The 21,883-nt window shown below is 41.3% G+C and overlaps 1 protein-coding gene across 2 annotated transcripts in view; it reads right to left on the bottom strand.

Annotated features, from left to right (window-relative positions):
- Positions 1-21,883, bottom strand: part of HECTD2 (HECT domain E3 ubiquitin protein ligase 2) — a 144,075-nt gene that overhangs the window by 20,200 nt on the left and 101,992 nt on the right. For both annotated transcript variants that reach the window (XM_077258960.1, XM_077258959.1), the window contains exons 11-14: positions 13,171-13,267; positions 7,234-7,341; positions 2,995-3,127; positions 1,332-1,420 (exon numbers count right to left, since the gene is read on the bottom strand). In XM_077258960.1, the coding sequence (XP_077115075.1) occupies positions 1,332-1,420; positions 2,995-3,127; positions 7,234-7,341; positions 13,171-13,267 (427 nt within the window). The remainder of the gene's footprint in view (positions 1-1,331; positions 1,421-2,994; positions 3,128-7,233; positions 7,342-13,170; positions 13,268-21,883) is intronic.

The following is a 21,883-nucleotide window of genomic DNA, read 5'->3' as shown; positions in this document are numbered from 1 at the left end:
GGTTTTCTTCAAGAATGGTCCTCTATTTGGCTCCATCCATCTTCCCATCAATTGTAACCATCTTCCCTGTCCCTGCTGAAGAAAAGCAGGCCCAAACCATGATGCTGTGACCACGTTTGACAGTAGGGATGGCGTGTTGAGGGTGTGTTGCCTTTACGCCAAAGGAGCTGTGTTGCCTTTACGCAAAACATATCGTTTGGCATTGTTGCCAAAAAGTTTGATTTTGGTTTTATCTGACCAGAGCACCTTCTCCACGTTTGGTGTGTCTCCCAAGTGGCTTGTTGCAAACTTTAAACGACACTTTTTATGGATATCTTTGAGAAATGGCTTTCTTCCTGCCACTCTTCCATAAAGGCCAGATTTGTGCAGTGTACGACTGATTGTTGTCCTATGGACAGACTGTCCCACCTCAGCTGTAGATCTCTGCAGTTCATCCAGAGTGATCATGGACCTCTTGGCTGCATCTCTGATCAGTCTTCTCCTTGTTTGAGATGAAAGATTAGAGGGACGGCCGGGTCTTGGTAGATTTGCAGTGGTATGATACTCCTTCCATTTCAATATGACCGCTTGCACAGTGCTCCTTGGGATGTTTAAAGTTTTGGAAATCATTTTGTATCCAAATCCGGCTTTAAACTTCTCCACAACAGTATCACGGACCTGCCTGTTGTGTTCCTTGGTCTTCATGATGCTCTCTGTGCTTCAAACAGAACCCTGAGACTATCACAGAGCAGGTGCATTTTTACGGAGACTTGATTACACACAGGTGGATTATATTTATCATCATTAGGCATTTAGGACAACATTGGATCATTCAGAAATCCACAATGAACTTCTGGAGTGAGTTTGCTGCACTGAAAGTAAAGGGGCGAATAATATTGGACGCCCCACTCTTCAGTTTTTGATTTTCCACAAAAATTTAAAATAGCCAATAAATTTTGTTCAACTTCACAATTGTGTTTCACTTGTTGTTGATTCTTCACCAAAAATTTACATTTGGTATCTTTATGTTTGAAGCATGATATGTGGGAAAAGGTTGAAAAGTTTCAGGGAACCGAATACTTTCACAAGGCAAGGAAGATTGTGAGTTCCAATGGGGACAGTGATGATAGTGTCTAAAGCGCTGAGGAATTAATGGCGCGATAACAATCATAATAATTTTTAGAAAATAGGTTAAATATAACAAATAGGTTAAATATAATAATTTTGTTACCTTCTAAGCAGCGTAAAAAAAAAACCAAAAATCATTAATGTGTATAATATGTAGTGCATTTGTTTGCTCCTGCTGGCCAGACATAGACAAGGTACAGTGATTTGTTCCAATTAAAGGATACAGTTCCAACCAGACGAAATTCGGAATAGTTGTCACACTTAAAACTGCTGAACCAGTGGAAGTTGGAGTCCTTGTGATACGTGAACATACCTGAAACACGGAAACAGGATTAATGATTGAGAGCAATACGGGCGTATGAAACTAATCAATATGAATCAGAGATCTGTGAACATGTAATAATCCACGCGAGGAAAGAGGCGGCTGTTCTACAGCACAATGAGAAGCATTCCCATTATACAGACACTGTACACCATTTTCTTCCCAAATATCTGCTGATGGGCAAAGACCCTACTAGTCTCATAGTAGGGGGAAGCACAAAATGATGCCACAGCCAGACAGCCTTAGTGTTGTCATTATTACTGCTCCAAATTATCAATTAGTGACTAGTAGATTCCTCATAGGAGTACAGGGGTAGGGCCAGCCAAGTCCACCTGTCTTTCTCATAAGAACATGCAGACAAATAAAATCAGAAGCATTGAAAGAGGCCTAGATGCTCATGACCACCAAGTCACTAATTCGGCCACACTTAGAATACTGGGTACAATTTTGGTCTCCATTGGACATAACTAAACTTTAGAAGGTGCCAAAAAGAGATGACCAGGTTATTAAGGTTTTGATGGGAGTTGCAATGCCAAGAGGGGTTATCAAACTCGGGGTTTTTCAGTTTGGAAAAACAAAGGCTTATGTGCCCTCTCATTACAAAATACAAATATATGAGGGGACAGTACAGAGATTTTACTAATGACCTGTTTACACCTATTTCTTCAACAGCGAAAGGGGATATTCTCTACATCTAGAAGATAGAAGGTTTAATCATAATCTCACATGGTAGATTCTTTACTGTAAGAGCAGTGAGACCATGGAACGCTCTGCCACATGATATTGTAATGGTTGATTCGTTAAAGAAAAAAGTGCAGTAAGGGCCTGGATGCCTTTCTTGAAAAATATAATATTACAGGTTATGGATACTAGATTCTGTGATGAGACATTGATCCAGGGAACTAGTCTGACTGATGTATGTGGAGTCGGGAAGGAATTTCTCCTCTAATATTTGGCAATTAGCATCTGCCTCATGAAGCTTTTGCCTTCTTCTGGATCAACGAGTTAAAGGTTGAACTCGATGGACATATATCTACCTTCAACTTTAAAACAAGAATTGACTGCAAAAGTGTAATTTTAGGAAGCAGCTCTATTCCATTAATAGTGCCCCTACACCACAGAGCCACTGACTTACTGGACTTCTTTGTCTTGAACATCTTTTTGCCACAAAAAGCAGAAGAGGGGAATGGCACCAACTGCCCTGCGATTAGGTATTGAGTCCTTCTTTTGTCATATCAATGAGTTTAAAAAAAAAAAAAAAAAAAAGATTGTAATGGTGGAAATCTGTGACAGACAGCCCTTAAAGTGTGAGTCTCAACAACCATGCCACACAGCTCAGAGATTTGGGCAGTAGGGGCACTCTACTAAGCATAGGAACCCAAGTTCTAGCCATTGGAGTCTCAAAATATAGACACAAATTGCATTTTCTGTTCTGATTTTATTTTAGATAAGCACATTATTGGACATCATTTCTTCACACAAGTCCCAAGAATACAATCACGATTTTTACTCGAGCCTCCATCTTTATTCATTTAGATTGCTATGTGGTAATCAAGCCGACTTACCATAGTCCGGATGGAAAATCTGTCTGATTAGCAAAAGAAACCACTCTTTAGTAAGACCACCCAAGTCAAGGCCAGCTTCACCTACAAATGTAACTTTCAACTTTTTCTTTAGGTCAGCTCGTTTTCTTGTAAGCTGCGGAAATAGAAGATTCAATGTGTTTTACAGGTTGCAAAGCGATTTGGTCAAAAGTTTTCTTATAAAAGGTATTTAACTACTTTTGGACCACTCAGACTATAAACATTTGGGTGGTTCATGCTTTACTCTGCACTGGCGTTCTGCAAGCTATGCACTCCGCATTGATAATTTAGGAGATCATCCAGCTGCATGGGTGGAAAGGCGGCTGTCAGACACAGCTGGACTCTCCACAGAGACAGGTTATACCATGTTTGCCTTCTCGATCTTGTATACACAATACTGAATCAGCACTTGTTTATACAGATTAGGAAGCACTGATAGTGCTTCCTCCTCTGGACCCAATGTTTATGTGATTGTTGGCTGTGAGTGAGGTAACAGGAGCTGCTAGGTTCTAGGACACACAGCAGTTGTATTATGCAGAAAAAAGGCTGAATCTCCCCTGTAACTCAAGGTACCTTCACACTAAACGATATCGCTAGCGATCCGTGACGTTGCAGCGTCCTGGCTAGCGATATCGTTTAGTTTGACACGCAGCAGCGATCAGGATCCTGCTGTGATATCGCTGGTCGTTGAATAAAGTTCAGAACTTTATTTGGTCGTCAGACCGGCGTTTATCGTCAGGTTTGACACCAAAAGCAACGATACCAGCGATGTTTTACGCTGGTAACCAGGGTAAATATCGGGTTACTAAGCGCAGGGCCGCGCTTAGTAACCCGATGTTTACCCTAGTTACCAGCGTAAAAGTAAAAAAAACAAACAGTACATACTCACCTGCGCGTCCCCTGCCGTCCGCTTCCTGCTCTGACTGAGCGCCGGCCCTAAAGTGAAAGTAAAAGCACAGCGGTGACGTCACCGCTGTGCTGTTAGGGCCGGCGCTCACACAGTGTAGGAAGCGGACGCCGGGGGACGTGCAGGTATGTACTGTTTGTTTTTTTTACTTTTACGATGGTAACCAGGGTAAACATCGGGTTACTAAGCGCGGCCCTGCGCTTAGCAACCCGATGTTTACCCTGGTTACCCGGGGACCTCGGCATCGTTGGTCGCTGGAGAGCGGTCTGTGTGACAGCTCTCCAGCGACCAAACAGCGACGCTGCAGCGATCGGCATCGTTGTCGCTATCGCTGCAGCGTCGCTTAATGTGAAGGTACCTTCAGGCTAATATTCCAACCCCACTTACAGGGAAAATCAGCAATAGTGTTGACCAAGCAGTGAAATGCTCAAGTGCTCATTATTCTATTCAAGCACGTCGGACATTCTCGACTCGAGTAGCGAGCATTATGTAAGTGAATGACAAAGTTGAGCACTTTCCTGGAGGACTGAAAAATTCTCGCGCTCTCAAAGTTCGCTTACAGAGATCAGAGCACTCAAGCCCCACGTGATACTCGGCATTGCTCACTATTCGATTGAGCACCCCCTGAGCCTTGATCAATTATCGAAAGGTGCTGAGCACGGTCGCCCATCTTTAATCAACAATGAAAAAAAGTATTAATATGTTAATATGTTAAAATGCCCCTAAAGGTTTTAAAAGACTTTATGAAGGGCAAAGTGTACAAAATACATAAAACAAAAAAAAATATAAAAAAATAAAAATAAAAAAGGAGAGACATTACCAGTCCAAATAATTATTTCTGGCCCCACCCTATAAAAATTAAAAAAAACCGTCCAAAATAAAAGTTAAAACGCAGACATATTTCTGGTTCTCTACATTGTTCCCTTATATAAGAAAAAAATAATATACAAATAAGACACAAATTAAGTCCAATTTACAGAAAATATAATGGGCAAAAATTATTTTCATATCATATTAATAATTATTTGAATAAGAAAACATTTTAGAGCCATTAAAAGTGCATGTACAAGAGAACCCTGAAAATGTGCCAGGCCAGGAGTGGGGGAAAATGTCCCAGTCGTGAACTGGCTAATCTGGACAAATGATTGCCAAAAGTAGCTTGATTAAAAGAGATAAAAATGTCCAAGTCAGAACTGACGGCCATGCTGCTGTATGTGTATCTAATAAGATAAAGCGTGCATGTAGATACTGAAAGCTGGCACATCATCAATCCCCAATTGTGTAATCTGGCTTTTACTAGCAACCCAAAATTACTGAACTTTCGGAAGACATGTGAAAGTGCACAGCTTTTTTTTTTTTTTTTTAAAGGGAACCTGTCACCAGGTTTACCTGATACGAGTTATGGCCACCGCCTTTCAGGGCTGATATCCAGCATTCTATAATTCTGTAGCCCTGAAAGGCGGTGGCCATAACTCGTATCAGGTAAACCTGGTGACAGGTTCCTTTTAATAGCTTTTTTCATTCCTTTTTCCATCAATGTAGCAATTCAAGAGCTTGTTTTTCGAGAGATGAGTGTATTTTAAAAATACTATTTTGGGGTGCATATATCATTAAAAACCATTCCTCAACTCTAAAGTGGGATAAAATAAAAACAGCCGTCGAGGTATGGCTGTGCAGGTGCTTCTTCCATAATAACAGATACCTTTTTGTAGAGATCTGAGGCGCTAATCAGGAGAAATCTAACGTAGAAGCCATATGCAAATCTGTCCGAAAATATACTGGCGAAAGGGTCATTAGAAAATGATGTTCTGGCCATCAGGTTTTACATTCACTTTTTAAAAACTTTTTTTTATTATTTTACATATCGGATCTCTTTCAGTTTTCACTCAGCCCACTAGGCCGAATACTAAACCCATAATTCCATTTTATTTTTCAGCAGCCACACAGAAATAGGATGAAATTGACTGTCTCGGACGCACTGATACATGAAGATTTTCTGGCCATGGTCTGAGCTTGGGCAAAGGGCATTGGGAAGGGGGGAGTGAGCTATGGCCATCACCTATAGTGAATGGTGGGTGCTTTGTTAACTGCTGTATATTGGGGTGATCTCTTTCATTGCAATCCTATCTGTAATGATAATGAGAAAGCTGAAAAGTCTAGTCTTAAGTCAGCCATACACATTAGATGACTCCCAGAAAAACGATGCTACGGCCGGCATCCATCTCGGGAGAGTCTCTCATACACAGGGGGACCTGTTTGGATTTTTGTTAGCCTGTTTAACAAGGTCAATAATCAACCACTGACCAAGTTAAAAATCGTCGATCATTTAAAAGCATGGATTGGCAAGTGTAAACCCGGCATTAGTGGGCATTAGTGGCAAGTGTGAAAATGACAAGATTTCTCTGTTTTTTAATATTGATAGGGATACATAACATTGAAAAAATAACTAAATGTGATGGTCCCATGCTTAGCTCTTTCCCAAACTTACACACAAAAAGTAGTGCATGCACCGCTAATTCTTTCCAGCTAGCACTCTTTAAATTAAATATGTCGCCAAGTTTTTGCTACCCCACCTGAGAGCAACATAAGATAGACACATAGACCCCGATTCCAGTGATGTGTCACTTACTGGGCTGCTTGCTGTACTTTTAGTATAATTACTGCTATGGCAGCTGCAGATCTTACAGTTCTCTGAATGCTGAGCCCTGTATTGCCCCGCCCATACCACTGATTGGCAGCTTTCTGTGCATAGGCAGGAAGCTGCCAATCAATGGTGAGAACGGGTTTATAGAGAGTTAATGAATATGGGGAACTTTCAGATTAGGTGGCCAAAACATGGTGACAGATTCCCTTTAAGGCCTCCATACACATTAAAATAGATCGGCTATATGATGTTTGTTGGGCCTCCCAACTACCTCAACGGCTAATTCTCATTTTGCCGATAGAGGAGATAAATCACTGCCAGAGGTGACTAAGTGGCCTTCTACTCTTAACCCATTGGGCTGAGCATTCATACGTGTGGGGGGTGGTGCTCAGAGAGACGGCTACCTCATGGGTATATACAGATATTTTAGGAGGAAGATACTCCTATGTAGCTGGTCTCCACTTATTGGCCCCCATCTAAAAAAAAGACAGGGACTGGTAACTACAATGTCAGCAGTTCAGCCTCATACTTTGGTCCTTCAACTTGAAGCCATCACATCTCAGCATACAAGTAAAATATTAAAAACAAGATTCCAAATTGTCAAATTGTTGAAGTGTAAAGAATTGTCTTTCAAATATTTCGGCTAGTTGCGATTTAACAATTTTATTACCTCATCCAGAGAATCGCTCACCAGCTGCAGCCTCCTGACTTTGATATTAAGAAACAACATGTTCATATCTGGTTTCTGTCTCCGAGAAACTTTATCCACAAGACTTTGCTGAAAAAAAATAAATTAAAGAATAGTTAAAACTGAACAAGGTTTGGAGTTTCGATGGCTTAATTTATCAGTGTTTGAATCAACCAAAGCAACGTTGACCCAACCTGGTCTCACATCGACTTGAAATGATGAAACCAGAGTTTAAATAAAGTCATCTACACATCACCGTGGAGTTTGTAATGTGTGCACAGGCAATTGATTGCCTTTCTTGTGCAAGCTCCAAGGCTTTGCATCATGTTTGTGTTGTGGGGCCCCAGACTGGCTCAGTGGATCTTTCAGTTACAACAAAAGTAATTCATTTTGTTTTGTAATTTCCGCACTACAAAGCTTGGGCAAGAATTTCAACAAATTTCTGTTTCATGTACGATAAGATTGGCTGAATTTCTATATTACATAACATATCCATATAAAATGCTGTTTTAAGTATAAAGAACTTGACAGTGATACTGTGCAGAAGCCATGCCATAAGGCGGCAGCCCTCGGGTGCCAGCCTCACGGCCTCCCCTCGGCTACCGCCTCAGGCGCCAGCCCCGTCACCTCCTTTTGGGTGCCAGCCGCACCGCCTCGGGCGCTGGCACCGCCACCTCCCCTCAGCTGCAGTCTCAGGCGCCAGCCCCGTCGCCTCCCTTTGGGTGCCAGCCGTGCCGCCTCGGGCGCCGACCCCACCACCTCCCCTCAGCTGAAGTCTCAGGCGCCGGCCCCGCCACTGCTGCCTCGGGCGCCAGCCCCACTGCCTCCCCTTAGCTGCCACCTTGGGCGGCCTCCCTTCGGCTACCACCTTGGGGCCAGCCCTGCAGCTTCCTTTGGCTGCCGCCTTTTTTTCAGACAAAAGTGATATTAATTTCTAATACATTATTAACAAATCTATTAAACAAAGGAAGAAATGAAAAAAAGAATCACTAAAGATGGATGTCAGGTGACTGAAGGCCAGAGGGTAACCAGAAAATGGATCAGAGATTAACTTCTCCTCGATTAAAAAAAAGAAACTGTTTACGTCCATTGAACACAGTTTCCAGATTTCTCAATGTTTTGTATTGAATGCCAGAGAGGTCAGTGCTCCTCCTGTTTCTGCAGTAATACATTACACCGCCATGTGCCTCCTGCTCACGTTACAATGCAGCAGAACTAAACCCCACATAAATACTAGCGGTGCCACTGCACATTAGAGTAAAGTTGCTGAAAATGGAAAATTTCAACCATAACGAATATTTTGGGGTGAAATTAAATGATCATTTTAGACACACACCTTCATGCCTGCAAACAGGCATGGCCATGTTAGAAATGTTCAGTAGATACAGAGACGATAGTTTCATAAAAGCTATGGCCCTGATTCATCAAGACCGGCAATTTTCATGCCCATCTTGGTGGGGTATGTTGGAGTCAGACGCAATGGATACATCAAGAGGCACATTATACATTGATATACTGCAGCGAAGCAATTTTTTTTGTAAATTAACATAAGATTCTTCATTAATATTTTGATCAAAGTGTATGAACCCACTGCCACGTCACAGGAACATATTCTTAAGTGGGTCCCTGTAACGCTGCTTGGTGAACACTGCTACACACAGAGCCACCCAGGTGTCCAACTGTCCAAACCCCACCACACCTGGCCTACGGTCCACACCACCACACAACATCTTTTTCCAGTTTCTGGCCTAAGACCACATAGAAAGTGAACAACTTTTTTTTTAACTAACTTTTTTATTGGTTTTTTAAGTTACTCAATTACAGAGAGCTAATAGAAACAATTAAACGTAAACATAAAGGAGCCAGTTCAACAGATATTGACATAAAGTAAAAATAAAACGTCATTCATATACAGACTATATAGCTATATTACTGTAAGACGATAGACTACTTATAAAATATCCCTTATTAATAGTGTCTGGGTGTTTTTTTCTAAATTATTTGTTCTTGGAGTATGACTTGCTATACCCATGCATACATACAGTACAGACCAAAAGTTCGGACACACCTTCTCATTTAAAGATTTTTCTGTATTTTCAGGACTATGAAAATTGTACATTCACTCTGAAGGCATCAAAACTATGAATTTGTAAGGAGGTTGCTTTCCCTGCTCCTTACCTGGAACCACTTAGTCAGACAGCTGGGTTGTTGGGGGGGGGGGGGGGGGGGGAAAGACTTTCTGCCCTGGACAGAAGGGACCATGTGACTGGTGGGGCAGAGAGGAAGAGAGAGGGGTGCGGTCAGAAAAGAGCGGGAGAGCTGAGCGCGCGGGACAGAGGGGACAGCGCGCCAGACAGAGCAGGCTGCAGTGCCACACTCCCCGAAAGAGAGTGCTCCCCGTGAGGGCACTGAGGCTGAGATACCAGCCGCAGTGAAGGCTGGATGTGAGAGTGTGGACATGGGAGCCTCCGTAATCAGAGAAGACGTATCCCATTACAGTGACCTGAGCGCGCAGCCCCGGTGACCGCAGTGACAAGCCAGGACCCCTGAGTGTGACAAAGTAAACTGCTCAGTGTGTGTAGCATGGCTACCCCAGAAAGCCTGCCGGCCTAATATACAGAGACTCACAGCAGAGTGGCTGAATTACTTCCTGCTTCCAGCTTCACTGGGAGAAAAGACTGCAAAGACTTAACCCCAGAGTCTCCAGTTCCCAGGAGACAGAGGAGAGACTTCAGGATCTTCAAGCGCTGCTGGTGGCTGTACCCACGTTGGAATAAGGACCCTCCAGTCAGGACCTCCCTGGACTGATAAGTTACAAGAACATTCGTTAACCGTTTCGATTCTGCTTAACTGTTTACTGTTTGCTTTCTCTCTATTAACCCCCTGTTTACTCCCTGCAAGGAGAATCTTACTCCTGTTAATAAATTCCCCTCAACAGTTGGTCTGTCTGTTCCGTGGTGACATACTCAACCCTGCATTCTATTACAAATAGAATTATTCCCACCGTGAAGCATGGAGGAGGAGGTGTGATGGTGTGGGGGTGCTTTGCTGGTGACACTGTTGGGGATTTATTCAAAATTGAAGGCATACTGAACCAGCATGGCTACCACCGGATCTTGCAGCGGCATGCTATTCCATCCGGTTTGCGTTTAGTTGGACCATCATTTATTTTTTTAAGGCAAAAGGGCCAAGTGCCAAGCATCTCTGGGAACTGCTTCAAGATTGTTGGAAGACCATTCCCGGTGACTACCTCTTGAAGCTCATCAAGAGAATGCCAAGAGTGTGCAAAGCAATCATCAAAGCAAAAGGTGGCTACTTTGAAGAACCTAGAATATAAGACATAATTTCAGCTGTTTCACACTTTTTTGTTAAGTATATAATTCCACATGTGTTAATTCATAGTTCTGATGCCTTCAGTGTGGATGTACAATTTTCATAGTCATGAAAATACAGAAAAATCTTTAAATGAGAAGGTGTGTCCAAACTTTTGGTCTGTACTGTATATCTATATTCCAAATTACCAACACCATAGATTATTTGGCCATTCCACTAATTAATTACGGATACTCTCCATTACTTGGGTGGGGAGTTGGGGCTGTGATCTCTGGGCCACTTCAACCCACGTTTTCCAATTATTTCCCGATGCCCCACATTTTGAGTGAGGGCAACTTGATATTGTCTACATAAATTAACCCTTTCATATACAGTACGCCAGCAATGGAAGGGGAATTCTTAGACTTCCATTCAGCTGTGAGACATTGTTTAGCAGCAGTTAGTGTAGAAGAGCAAATCCATCTGATATTTTGGGGTGATTTTTGTAGTTTGTCGTTAAGTAAAGTCATTTGCGGCAGCATAGGTTGAAGGTGAATTTTACTACATTTTGATATATCAAAAACCACTTTCCAGAAAACCTTTCCTTTATTACGTTCCCACCATGAGTGAAGTAGAGTACCCATTTCCCCATACCCTTCCAACATAAAGGTGAGCATTCAGGAAAAATATCAGATAATCTCTTAGGCGTATAAATCCATCCAAGATGTATCTTCTTGACGAATTCTAGGTGATTGATACATGATGAGCTTTTAGTTATCCAAGTTAATGACTGCTGCCATTGCAAATATGTATATGAATATGTATATGTGTATGTAAGTACGGTATGTATATGTTCCCATTTTCCCATAAATTGCAGATTTGATTGGGTGGTGGGGGAGTATTTATATATTATAAGATACAGGTGCTCCTTTTTCATAGCCATTCTTCCCCAATATAAAACGTTGAATATCAGAAGCTACCAAATGTCTACGTTTATGCGGGCGAGAAGAGAAGAAACTTCTGATTTGTATACAACGAAAGAAAAATGTTTTGGAATTGTGAAATTATCACTTAACTCGCTATATGAGGATAGCTTAACCCCATTATATATGATGGCCAGAGTTTCAATTCCGTGTCGCACCCACTGGGTTAGGCAAATAAATGTGATTACACATTCCAGGCATCTTATTGAGGGAGATATTTAGGTTTTTTTTATACATTTTGCTCCATATATGAAGAGTCGTTTGCATGGAAGGAAGTATGTGCACGTGGGAGTGTGGTTTTAGATATTCAGCTTCCAATAGCCATCTAGTGGATTGCCTTTTAGTAAAAGCTTTCACAATTTGAACCCATTTGTGGTCAATGCGATTTCCACCATTCCCTTATTACGTCCACCAAAAAAGCTTTACAGTAAAGTACACCGTTGGGTATCCCCTTTCCTTCATCTTGCGTCCTATAATATAACAATTTTTTAGCTATTATCGGACTTTTATTGGCCCATAAAAATTGTGAAAGCATAGATTGTAACTTAAGTAGATTAGATTTACAGCTCTAGAAAAAAATTTAGAGACCACTGCAAAATTTTCAGTTTGTCTGATTTTTCTATTTATAGGTATATTTTTGAGTAAAAGGGTTTATACCTAGATACTTAATGCTTTATTCAGCCTATATAAAAAGTTTAGATTTTAACTGTTCTATTAATCGATCTGGACAGCCTATTGGGAGTATAACAGATTTAGCAGCATTTCGCAAAAGACCTTTTAGGTCTTTGAACTTTCTATTCTGGACATTACTTCTGTAAATACATCAGTTTTATCCGATGTGGCTGAACACATGTTGATGTGTTCAACAATTGTAACGGTCAAGGTCAACTGATATATGTATGGCTGGGTCAGCACAACAATCATCAGCAGGCAAGCTTTCGTTCACCCGTGGGCATACCTCTGTGTTTCTACCAAAAATAGGACTCGCCTTCGTATGTTCTTAAAATTCCTGTCCCTCCCAGCATAGCTAGACACAATACTGCCATTTCTAGTCTGATTTGATATGTGGTCTACTGTACTGCAGAGAATTAAGGTTACCATACACTTATCTCTCATTTCCCCTTTATGCATTTTATCTTCTGACTGAATAAAAGCATCAGGGGCTGAAATTTAACAAGCTTGATCCATCCTACCCCTCCCATACAAATGATGTTGGGCAACCTCCATACACATTGGTCTGCCGGTACAAAAAATTGTTCTACAATGTCTATGCGGAGGATCTCTACAATTGTTACTGTATTAAACATAGCGACACAGGGTTGGATTTTTTTGGGTGTAATACAATGATCTAATAATCAATATTTGAGTTTTCAAAGAAATTAAGAAATGTCAGCATCCAAAAGAGCTTTTAATTAAAATTTTTCATCAATATGGAAATATAAAGGAAGACATGAATTTTCAGGAGTCTGAACCAGGTATAATTCTATGAAGCATCCTACTATGGGCCATATTAACAATAGTGGCCAAAATATTTCAAATCAGAATTAAAGTAATTGACTAAGCAACCCTCCCTCCCCCACCAAGACGCCAACATCCCTCCATATACATTACATGAAGCTAGTACCCGTGCAATGCTGATCATCTGTTGCTCCGAGTCCTTCTGAATTATGACTTTTTTGGCTGCAATGGATACGACAAATGGAAACTGACAGAATGAAAATCTAAACAAAAAAGATAGAAAAGTGAATATTGTTACATCAGAAAGTTCAAGATCAAGACATCATTTTATTTAACAGATTAAAACGACATGAGAATTATGTAATTTTATAGAGCGTATGGCTTCTAGGTAAGATATACCATTCTAGGTGTTATGGTAAAATACTTCCTATTGTTCATAAATATCTTTATTATTATATGTCATGTTGTCTTTAAAAAAGAGGAGATCAATCAAAGAAAAAACAAATCAAGAGATGAGAAAACTAAAATATCACAATTGTCATTTTCTTAGTCCTAATTACTGCACAAAAAATGGTTGTTCTCAATAGAAAGTAATATAGCTCAAGAGTTTGTGAATTTGCTGCATCGTTCAATGTTGTCATGAGAAGCAGAACAGACAGAGCCATTACTTCCAGTCAGATCCCCTAATACTGGCCTTCAATAATGAAAATGGAAAAGAATTGGATTTCGTAATAACAGGAATAAACCATGAAAACTCAGGGAAGGTTCAGAAAAATTCCCAAATAAAATAATGAAACTTTAAAAATGGTACTAACAAGAACTTTGCGGCTAATTCATTAAGGCCGGTGTTGCGCTCACCAGTCTTAATAAAGGGCTCCTTGGAATACGAAGCGCCAAACTCATTGAGAGGCACACGGCACTTAATGAATTCAGTACATTTTCACAGTAGTAAGTGCCTGGCTAAAATGCTAGTCTAGTCAGGGACTGTCCTGAATTTGATGGGCAGGTACAGCCATGTTCCGTCCCGTTCAGTCTCTGCACAACATCTGCCAATTCTAGCAAAGCTCCTTCAAATTGGGATGAAAGCACCAACAGGTGCAATATTTCTGCGCAACTCCACGGTGCACAACTTTTTAAAATGTTTTATGTAGTTTTATGGTGTAGAAGCTTTGACAAATTGCGTCGTACGTTCACATAAAATGCTCTCTACTAATAAACTTATACTAATCAATGGGTGTGCGCAAGATGTAAACAGAGCTGATTTTACAGTCCAAAAAAAATAAAAAGATCACCTGATACGGATATCTCCCTCTAACACAATGGCCAGCTTACATAGTAGTTCTTTAAAATCCACAGGGCCAAAAGAGGAGGGAAGAGGTCCAAGATCATGCTCTAAGGAGAAGTCAATAGATGAAAATGAGTCGACAAGTGACCTGGAGTCTGTTTCTACAGTATATGTGATTTTAAAGGAGAGTTCATGCAAATAGAATAAAACCTAATGTGAAAAGTACGTTTTTCCCACAGGTCTTCACTATTGGAGGATATGTTGTGTTTTCGGTTTTAGGACTGGGAAGGAGAAGTGAGGTCGAGATCCATAAATTGGCCCTGTGGTTTTCACAGAACTGCTCCCTGTGCCGACACTCATATACCAGTGTGAAACATCATTATCAAGTGGTCTCTTTATATCTTTGGACTAGAAAAATCAGCTAAGTTCTCATATTGTGCACACCTATTGAGAAATGGGACAGTTTTTTGCCTGATCAGTTTTTGAGTACGATGGACTCTCTTGTAAAAATTGGTTTATTGTGTAACAGTATCATCTACATTTATTGAATATACTAACTACATAGTTTGTACAAGTCCAGCTTGGCTTAATTGACAGGTCTGTCTTTATTTGAGCATTGAATAGACATGTCAATCAAGCAGAGTTAGGCCTGGGAGAAGCTGGGGGGATCCGCCCAGCAGACTCCACTACCATACCCAGCTTCAGATGGTCGTATCCCATGGTCCGCATACAGACTACAGTGCCTGCAAGGCTCTTTGCTTGAATTTAAACCCTAATATATGGCTATAAAGCTGTATACTTGGGTCAGAAGAACCACGGTCAGTCTGATCACCCCAAAAATACAGCCTTCTAAACCTGGCCTAAAATTATTTTCTTGGAAATGCTGCTGGAGTTTAGAGGAAAAAATGGTTCATAGTAAAGAAAAAAAATGTTGGTATTTTGTTAGGGCGGCATACACTTCTACGGTGCAGTGAGGCTTTGAGAGAGATTGGTTGACCTCACGGACATGCACCACACCCTGAATGATGCCGTGGGTGTTAGCCCTGCTATTGGGTGCCGCCCACGCAGGTGCACTGCGCATGTATGGTCTGTCATGCTGTGATAGGTTCATATTTGCCTTGGTAATATGGACCCTCTCCTCTGATTCGGGGATGAGCGACACACCCTATATATGCCCATACTCTTTGAATAAAACAGGACTATTTGGGGAGATGTTTTGTGATCCTGTGATTGGACCTCATCTACACAGGCGCTGTATACCCCCTAAAGCCAGTTAACCTTGTATTGGGCGATAATGGCCATGAAACACATGTACATGTATTTCTGTATTTTCATGACTATGAAAATTGTAAATTCACACTGAAGGCATCAAAACTATGAATTAACACATGTGGAATTATATACTTAACAAAAAAGTGTGAAACAACTGAAAATATGTCTTATATTCTAGGTTCTTCAAAGTAGCCACCTTTTGCTTTGATGATTGCTTTGCACACTCTTGGCATTCTCTTGATGAGCTTCAAGAGGTAGTCACCGGGAATGGTCTTCCAACAATCTTGAAGGAGTTCCCAGAGATGCTTAGCACTTGTTGGCCCTTTTGCCTTCACTCTGCGGTCCAGCTCACCCCAAACCATCTCGATTGGGTTCAGGTCTGGTGACTGTGGAGGCCAGGTCATCTGGCGTAGCACCCCATCACTCTCCTTCTTGGTCAAATAGGCCTTACACAGCCTGGAGGTGTGTTTGGGGTCATTGTCCTGTTGAAAAATAATGGATGGTCCAACTAAACGCAAACCGGATGGAATATAAGTTGTAAAGCGCTGCGGAATATGTTGGCGCTATATAAATAAAAATTATTATTATTATTATAGCATGTCGCTGCAAGATGCTGTGGTAGCCATGCTGATTCAGTATGCCTTCAATTTTGAATAAATCCATAACAGTGTCACCAACAAAGCACCCCCACACCATCACACCACCTCCTCCATGCTTCACGGTGGGAACCAGGCATATAGAGTCCATCCGTTCACCTTTTCTGTGTCACACAAAGACACGGTGATTGGAACCAAAGATCTCAAATTTGGACTCGTCAGAACAAAGCACAGATTTCCACTGGTCTAATGTCCATTCCTTGTGTACTTTAGTCCAAACAAGTCTCTTCTGCTTGTTGCCTGTCCTTAGCAGTGGTTTCCTAGCAGCTATTTTACCATGAAGGCCTGCTGCACAAAGTCTCCTCTTAACAGTTGTTGTAGAGATGTGTCTGCTGCTAGAACTCTGTGTGGCATTGACCTGGTCTCTAATCTGAGCTGCTGTTAACCTGCAATTTCTGAGGCTGGTGACTCGGATAAACTTATCCTCAGAAGCAGAGGTGACTCTTGGTCTTCCTTTCCTGGGGCGGTCGTCATGTGAGCCAGTTTCTTTGTAGCGCTTGATGGCTTTTGCCACTGCACTTGGGGACACTTTCAAAGTTTTCCCAATTTTTTGGACTGACTGACCTTCATTTCTTAAAGTAATGATGGCCACTCGTTATTCTTTACTTAGCTGCTTTTTTCTTGCCATAATACAAATTCTAACAGTCTATTCAGTAGGACTATCAGCTGTGTATCCACCAGACTTCTGCACAACACAAATGATGGTCCCAACCCCATTTATAAGGCAAGAAATCCCACTTATTAAACCTGACAGGGCACACCTGTGAAGTGAAAACCATTCCCGGTGACTACCTCTTGAAGCTTATCAAGAGAATGCCAAGAGTGTGCAAAGCAGTCATCAAAGCAAAAGGTGGCTACTTTGAAGAACCTAGAATATAAGACATAATTTCAGTTGTTTCGCACTTTTTTGTTAAGTATATAATTCCACATGTGTTAATTCATAGTTTTGATGCCTGCAGTATGAATTTACAATTTTCATAGTCATGAAAATGCAGAAAAATCTTCAAATGAGAAGGTGTGTCCAAACTTTTGCTCTGTACTGTGTGTGTGTATAATATATATATATATATATACACACACACTCACCGGCCACTTTATTAGGTACACCTGTCCAACTTCTTGTTAACACTTAATTTCTAATCAGCCAATCACATGGCGGCAACTCAGTGCATTTAGGCATGTAGACATGGTCAAGACAATCTCCTGCAGTTCAAACCGAGCATCAGTATGGGGAAGAAAGGTGATTTGAGTGCCTTTGAACGTGGCATGGTTGTTGGTGCCAGAAGGGCTGGTCTGAGTATTTCAGAAACTGCTGATCTACTGGGATTTTCACGCACAACCATCTCTAGGGTTTACAGAGAATGGTCCGAAAAAGAAAAAAAATCCAGTGAGCGGCAGTTCTGTGGGCGGAAATGCCTTGTTGATGCCAGAGGTCAGAGGAGAATGGGCAGACTGGTTCGAGCTGATAGAAAGGCAACAGTGACTCAAATCGCCACCCGTTACAACCAAGGTAGGCCTAAGAGCATCTCTGAACGCACAGTGCGTCGAACTTTGAGGCAGATGGGCTACAGCAGCAGAAGACCACACCGGGTACCACTCCTTTCAGCTAAGAACAGGAAACTGAGGCTACAATTTGTACAAGCTCATCGAAATTGGACAGTAGAAGATTGGAAAAACGTTGCTTGGTCTGATGAGTCTCGATTTCTGCTGCGACATTCGGATGGTAGGGTCAGAATTTGGCGTAAACAACATGAAAGCATGGATCCATCCTGCCTCGTATGGAGCATCTTTGGGATGTGCAGCCGACAAATCTGCGGCAACTGTGTGATGCCATCATGTCAATATGGACCAAAATCTCTGAGGAATGCTTCCAGCACCTTGTTGAATCTATGCCACGAAGAATTGAGGCAGTTCTGAAGGCAAAAGGGGGTCCAACCCGTTACTAGCATGGTGTACCTAATAAAGTGGCCGGTGAGTGTGTGTGTGTGTATGTATATATATATATATATATATATATATATATATATATATATATATATATATATATATATATATTTTTTTTTTTTTTATGTACACACACACACATTATATATATATATATATATATATATATATATATACGTATATATATATATATATATATATATATATATATATATATATATATATATATATATATATATATATACATATACATACATATACATACATACATACATACATACATATATATATATCCTGCATCTATGTCATGAAGCATAAACCGATAAGGAAACGCCTATGAAGAAAGCTCCATTGAAAGGAAGGACAAAATATTACTATTATTATTAGTCAAATGGATAAAATAAAGTATTTTGAATACAATAATAAAATCAAACCACAAGGACAAATAAAAAAATAAATAGAACGAGACAACACAGATGAGGTAGATAGGTGGCACAGCCTGGACCAATATAGTAGAAAAATATGTATGCATATATATTCAAACAATAGGTAATTTAATATAAATAGAGTAAATTATGCACGCTAAAGAATGCATCCTCTATAGGGTTAAATAAATTTATAGTTTACACATTATTATCAGTATGGTACAATTAGCAGGGTAGAACAGTTAAGTATTAGACTATCTATGGAGCATATACGTGTACACCATGTAAGCTGCAGTTACATCAGGCATCAAAGTATATCCACGGTATTATACCGTGCAAAGTTCTACCATGTATCCCCTAGGAGGAAAAAAGGAAAAATCAATATAAACCAACAGTGGACATGCTCATTATAGCTTATGAAATGCTTTGTCTTCCGAAACGCACGTCGGTGTGGTGGACGCCTGGACCTCTGCTTATCCTATTGGTAATGATCACTTTATCCTCTTTCTAATATGCAGGCCTTGTTTGTCAGGTTGATCTCACTATAAGCATATGTATCATTAAATGTACAATCATTAAGCTATAATGAGCATGTCCACTGTTGGTTTATATTGATTTTTCATTTTTTCCTCCCAGTGGATACATGGTAGAACTTTGCAGGGTATAATACCGTGGTTATAGTTTGATGCCTGATATAACTGCAGCTTACCTGGTGTACACGTATATGCTCCATAGATAGTCTAATACTTAACTGTTATACATAGCCTACCCTGAAAATTGTACCATACTAGTAATAATGTGTACACTATACATTTCTTTAACCTAATAGGGGATACATTATTTTCCGTTTTCCCTTTAAAGTTACATTTCCATCCCACAGTTATATAGTTAGTATAGTTGAGAAAAGAAAAAACACATGTCCACATCATCAGGAAGATTAATTATCCCTTTTGCTTGTCAGGAAGAATTATGCTTTGGCCCATAAAATAGGTTTCCATGAGGAGCAAGTTCATCTATGAAGTTCATGTGGGTAACTACGAAAAAAAGTTTAATAAATTTTCATTATGTTAAAAAATAACCAATTATGACGAGTGATATTTCCTTTCGGAAGATTGTGATCTTTGTCAGAACTCAAGCAGATCCCATTACTTCAAAAAGGCTGAAACTCTGAAAACCCATCCCATTAAGGCTCTATTCCGATACCTTTCCTTTGGGGTATATGGGTCGCCCACCAGGGCAGCGGGGTACTCTGTACCGGGTCCGGTCTTAAAGGGGATGTCACGTGGCTGCGACCCGGTCCGTGGCCCTGGGCATCCAATTAAAGGGAAAGGTCTTTAAGGGGATTTGTAATGTCTATGTTCGTGACGCCACCTGTGGTGTTCAGTCAGTAGGGACCAACGCTGCTTAAAGGGGTCCTCTGGGGTAATGTTGTTGCAGCAAGATGGTAAGCGGGGTCCCCAGGTGTATGGCAAGATGGTGTAAGCCGATAAATGAACAAAGAACGAGGACACAGGTTTGCAAGTCTTTACCTGGTTTACTGATGGTAGTAGTAGTCCTCAGTCCAGGGTACCAAGTACAGGGTAGCTGTGGTCCGGCCAGCTTGGAGGCAATAAGAGATCCCTTTACCAGGTGAGGTCCGTAAGCCTTTCCTGCTAGCGCCATTTAGTTAATTAGGTCCCTGCTTCTTGAAGCTCAGTGCAAGTCCTCTCTCTCCTGTCCTAAGACAGATGTCTGTACGATAGGCAGTTTGAGCCTGTTTATAGGATCTCTTAGATGACCCGGCTCTCACGGTCACTGCTTCACCTCAGACTTGTTACGGGCAATTGACATAGTGCTTTGCCCTCCGGTTCTGTTGCGCGTCCTGGAGAACAACATGACCTCGGGCTCCCGGTACCCAGCTTCTGCGCTCTGACTTTGAGGGTGTCCTTCCGCTGTTCCTCTCCTGAGCCCTTTCCTCCTCTATGCTTCTTTCCTCTAAGCTCCTCCACAATTCAACTCTCCTTCTGCTTCTCTTTCCAGGGGTAGCAGGACTATCAGCTGTGTATCCACCAGACTTCTGCTCAACACAACTGATGGTCCCAACCCCCATTTATAAGGCAAGAAATCCCACTTATTAAACCTGACAGGGCACACCTGTGAAGTGAAAACCATTCCCAGTGACTACCTCTTGAAGCTCATCAAGAGAATGCCAAGAGTGTGCAAAGCAGTCATCAAAGCAAAAGGTGGCTACTTTGAAGAACCTAGAATATAAGCCATAATTTCAGTTGTTTCACACTTCTTTGTTAAGTATATGATTCCACATGTGTTAATTCATAGTTTTGATGCCTTCAGTGTGAATTTACAATTTTCATAGTCATGAAAATACAGAAAAATCTTTAATTGAGAAGGTGTGTCCAAACCTATCGGGTCACGCTGTGATTTTACTGTACGCAGCTGGTGAATTGCCGGCTTTTCATACATGTGTTTTGAAGAAGTCCTTTGAAAACGATGTGTAAATTAGATAGAAAATTTCTCTATATAAATTTCTCTATGTAAAAGCTCACATTAAAGGGAACCTGTCACCCCCAAAATCGAAGGTGAGCTAAGCCCACCGGCATCAGGGGCTTATCCACAGCATTCTGTAATGCTGTAAATAAGCCCCCGATGTATCCTGAAAGATAAGAAAAAGAGGTTAGATTATACTCACCCAGGGGTTGTCCCGGTTCTGTTCTGGTCCGATGGGCTTCACAGTTTGGTCCAGGGCCTCCGATCTTCTTACGATGATGTCCTCATCTTGTCTTCACGCTGCGGCTCCGGCGCAGGCGTACTTTGTCTGTCCTGTTGAGGGCAAAGCAAAGTACTGCAGTGCGCAGGCGCTGGGCCTCTCTGACCTTTCCTGGCGCCTGCGCACTGCAGTACTTTGCTTTGCCCTCAACAGGGTAGACAAAGTACGCCTGCGCCGGAGCGTGAAGACAAGAAGAGGACGTCATGTAAGAAGATGGGAGGCCCCGGAGCGGATTGCGACGCCCATCGGACCGGACCACAGCGGGACCGCCCCTGGGTGAGTATAATCTAACCTCTTTTTCTCATCTTTCAGGATACATCAGCAGCTTATCTACAGCATTACAGAATGCTGTAGATAAGCCCCTGATGCCGGTGGGCTTAGCTCACCTTTGATTTTGGGGGTGACAGGTTCCCTTTAAAATTGCATTGCATTAGGATGTAAATCGGATGCTAGGTGTAAAAAATTGGATTTTACTCGCATGAAAATCGAATCACACTTGCATGACACTAGTCTTACTTTTCTGGACCGAAATT

Source organism: Ranitomeya variabilis, chromosome 4 (assembly GCF_051348905.1).
Source record: "Ranitomeya variabilis isolate aRanVar5 chromosome 4, aRanVar5.hap1, whole genome shotgun sequence".
Lineage (NCBI taxonomy): Eukaryota > Metazoa > Chordata > Amphibia > Anura > Dendrobatidae > Ranitomeya > Ranitomeya variabilis.
The sequence above is the reverse complement of the archived record's forward strand: the minus strand, read 5'-3'. Positions and strand labels throughout refer to the sequence as shown.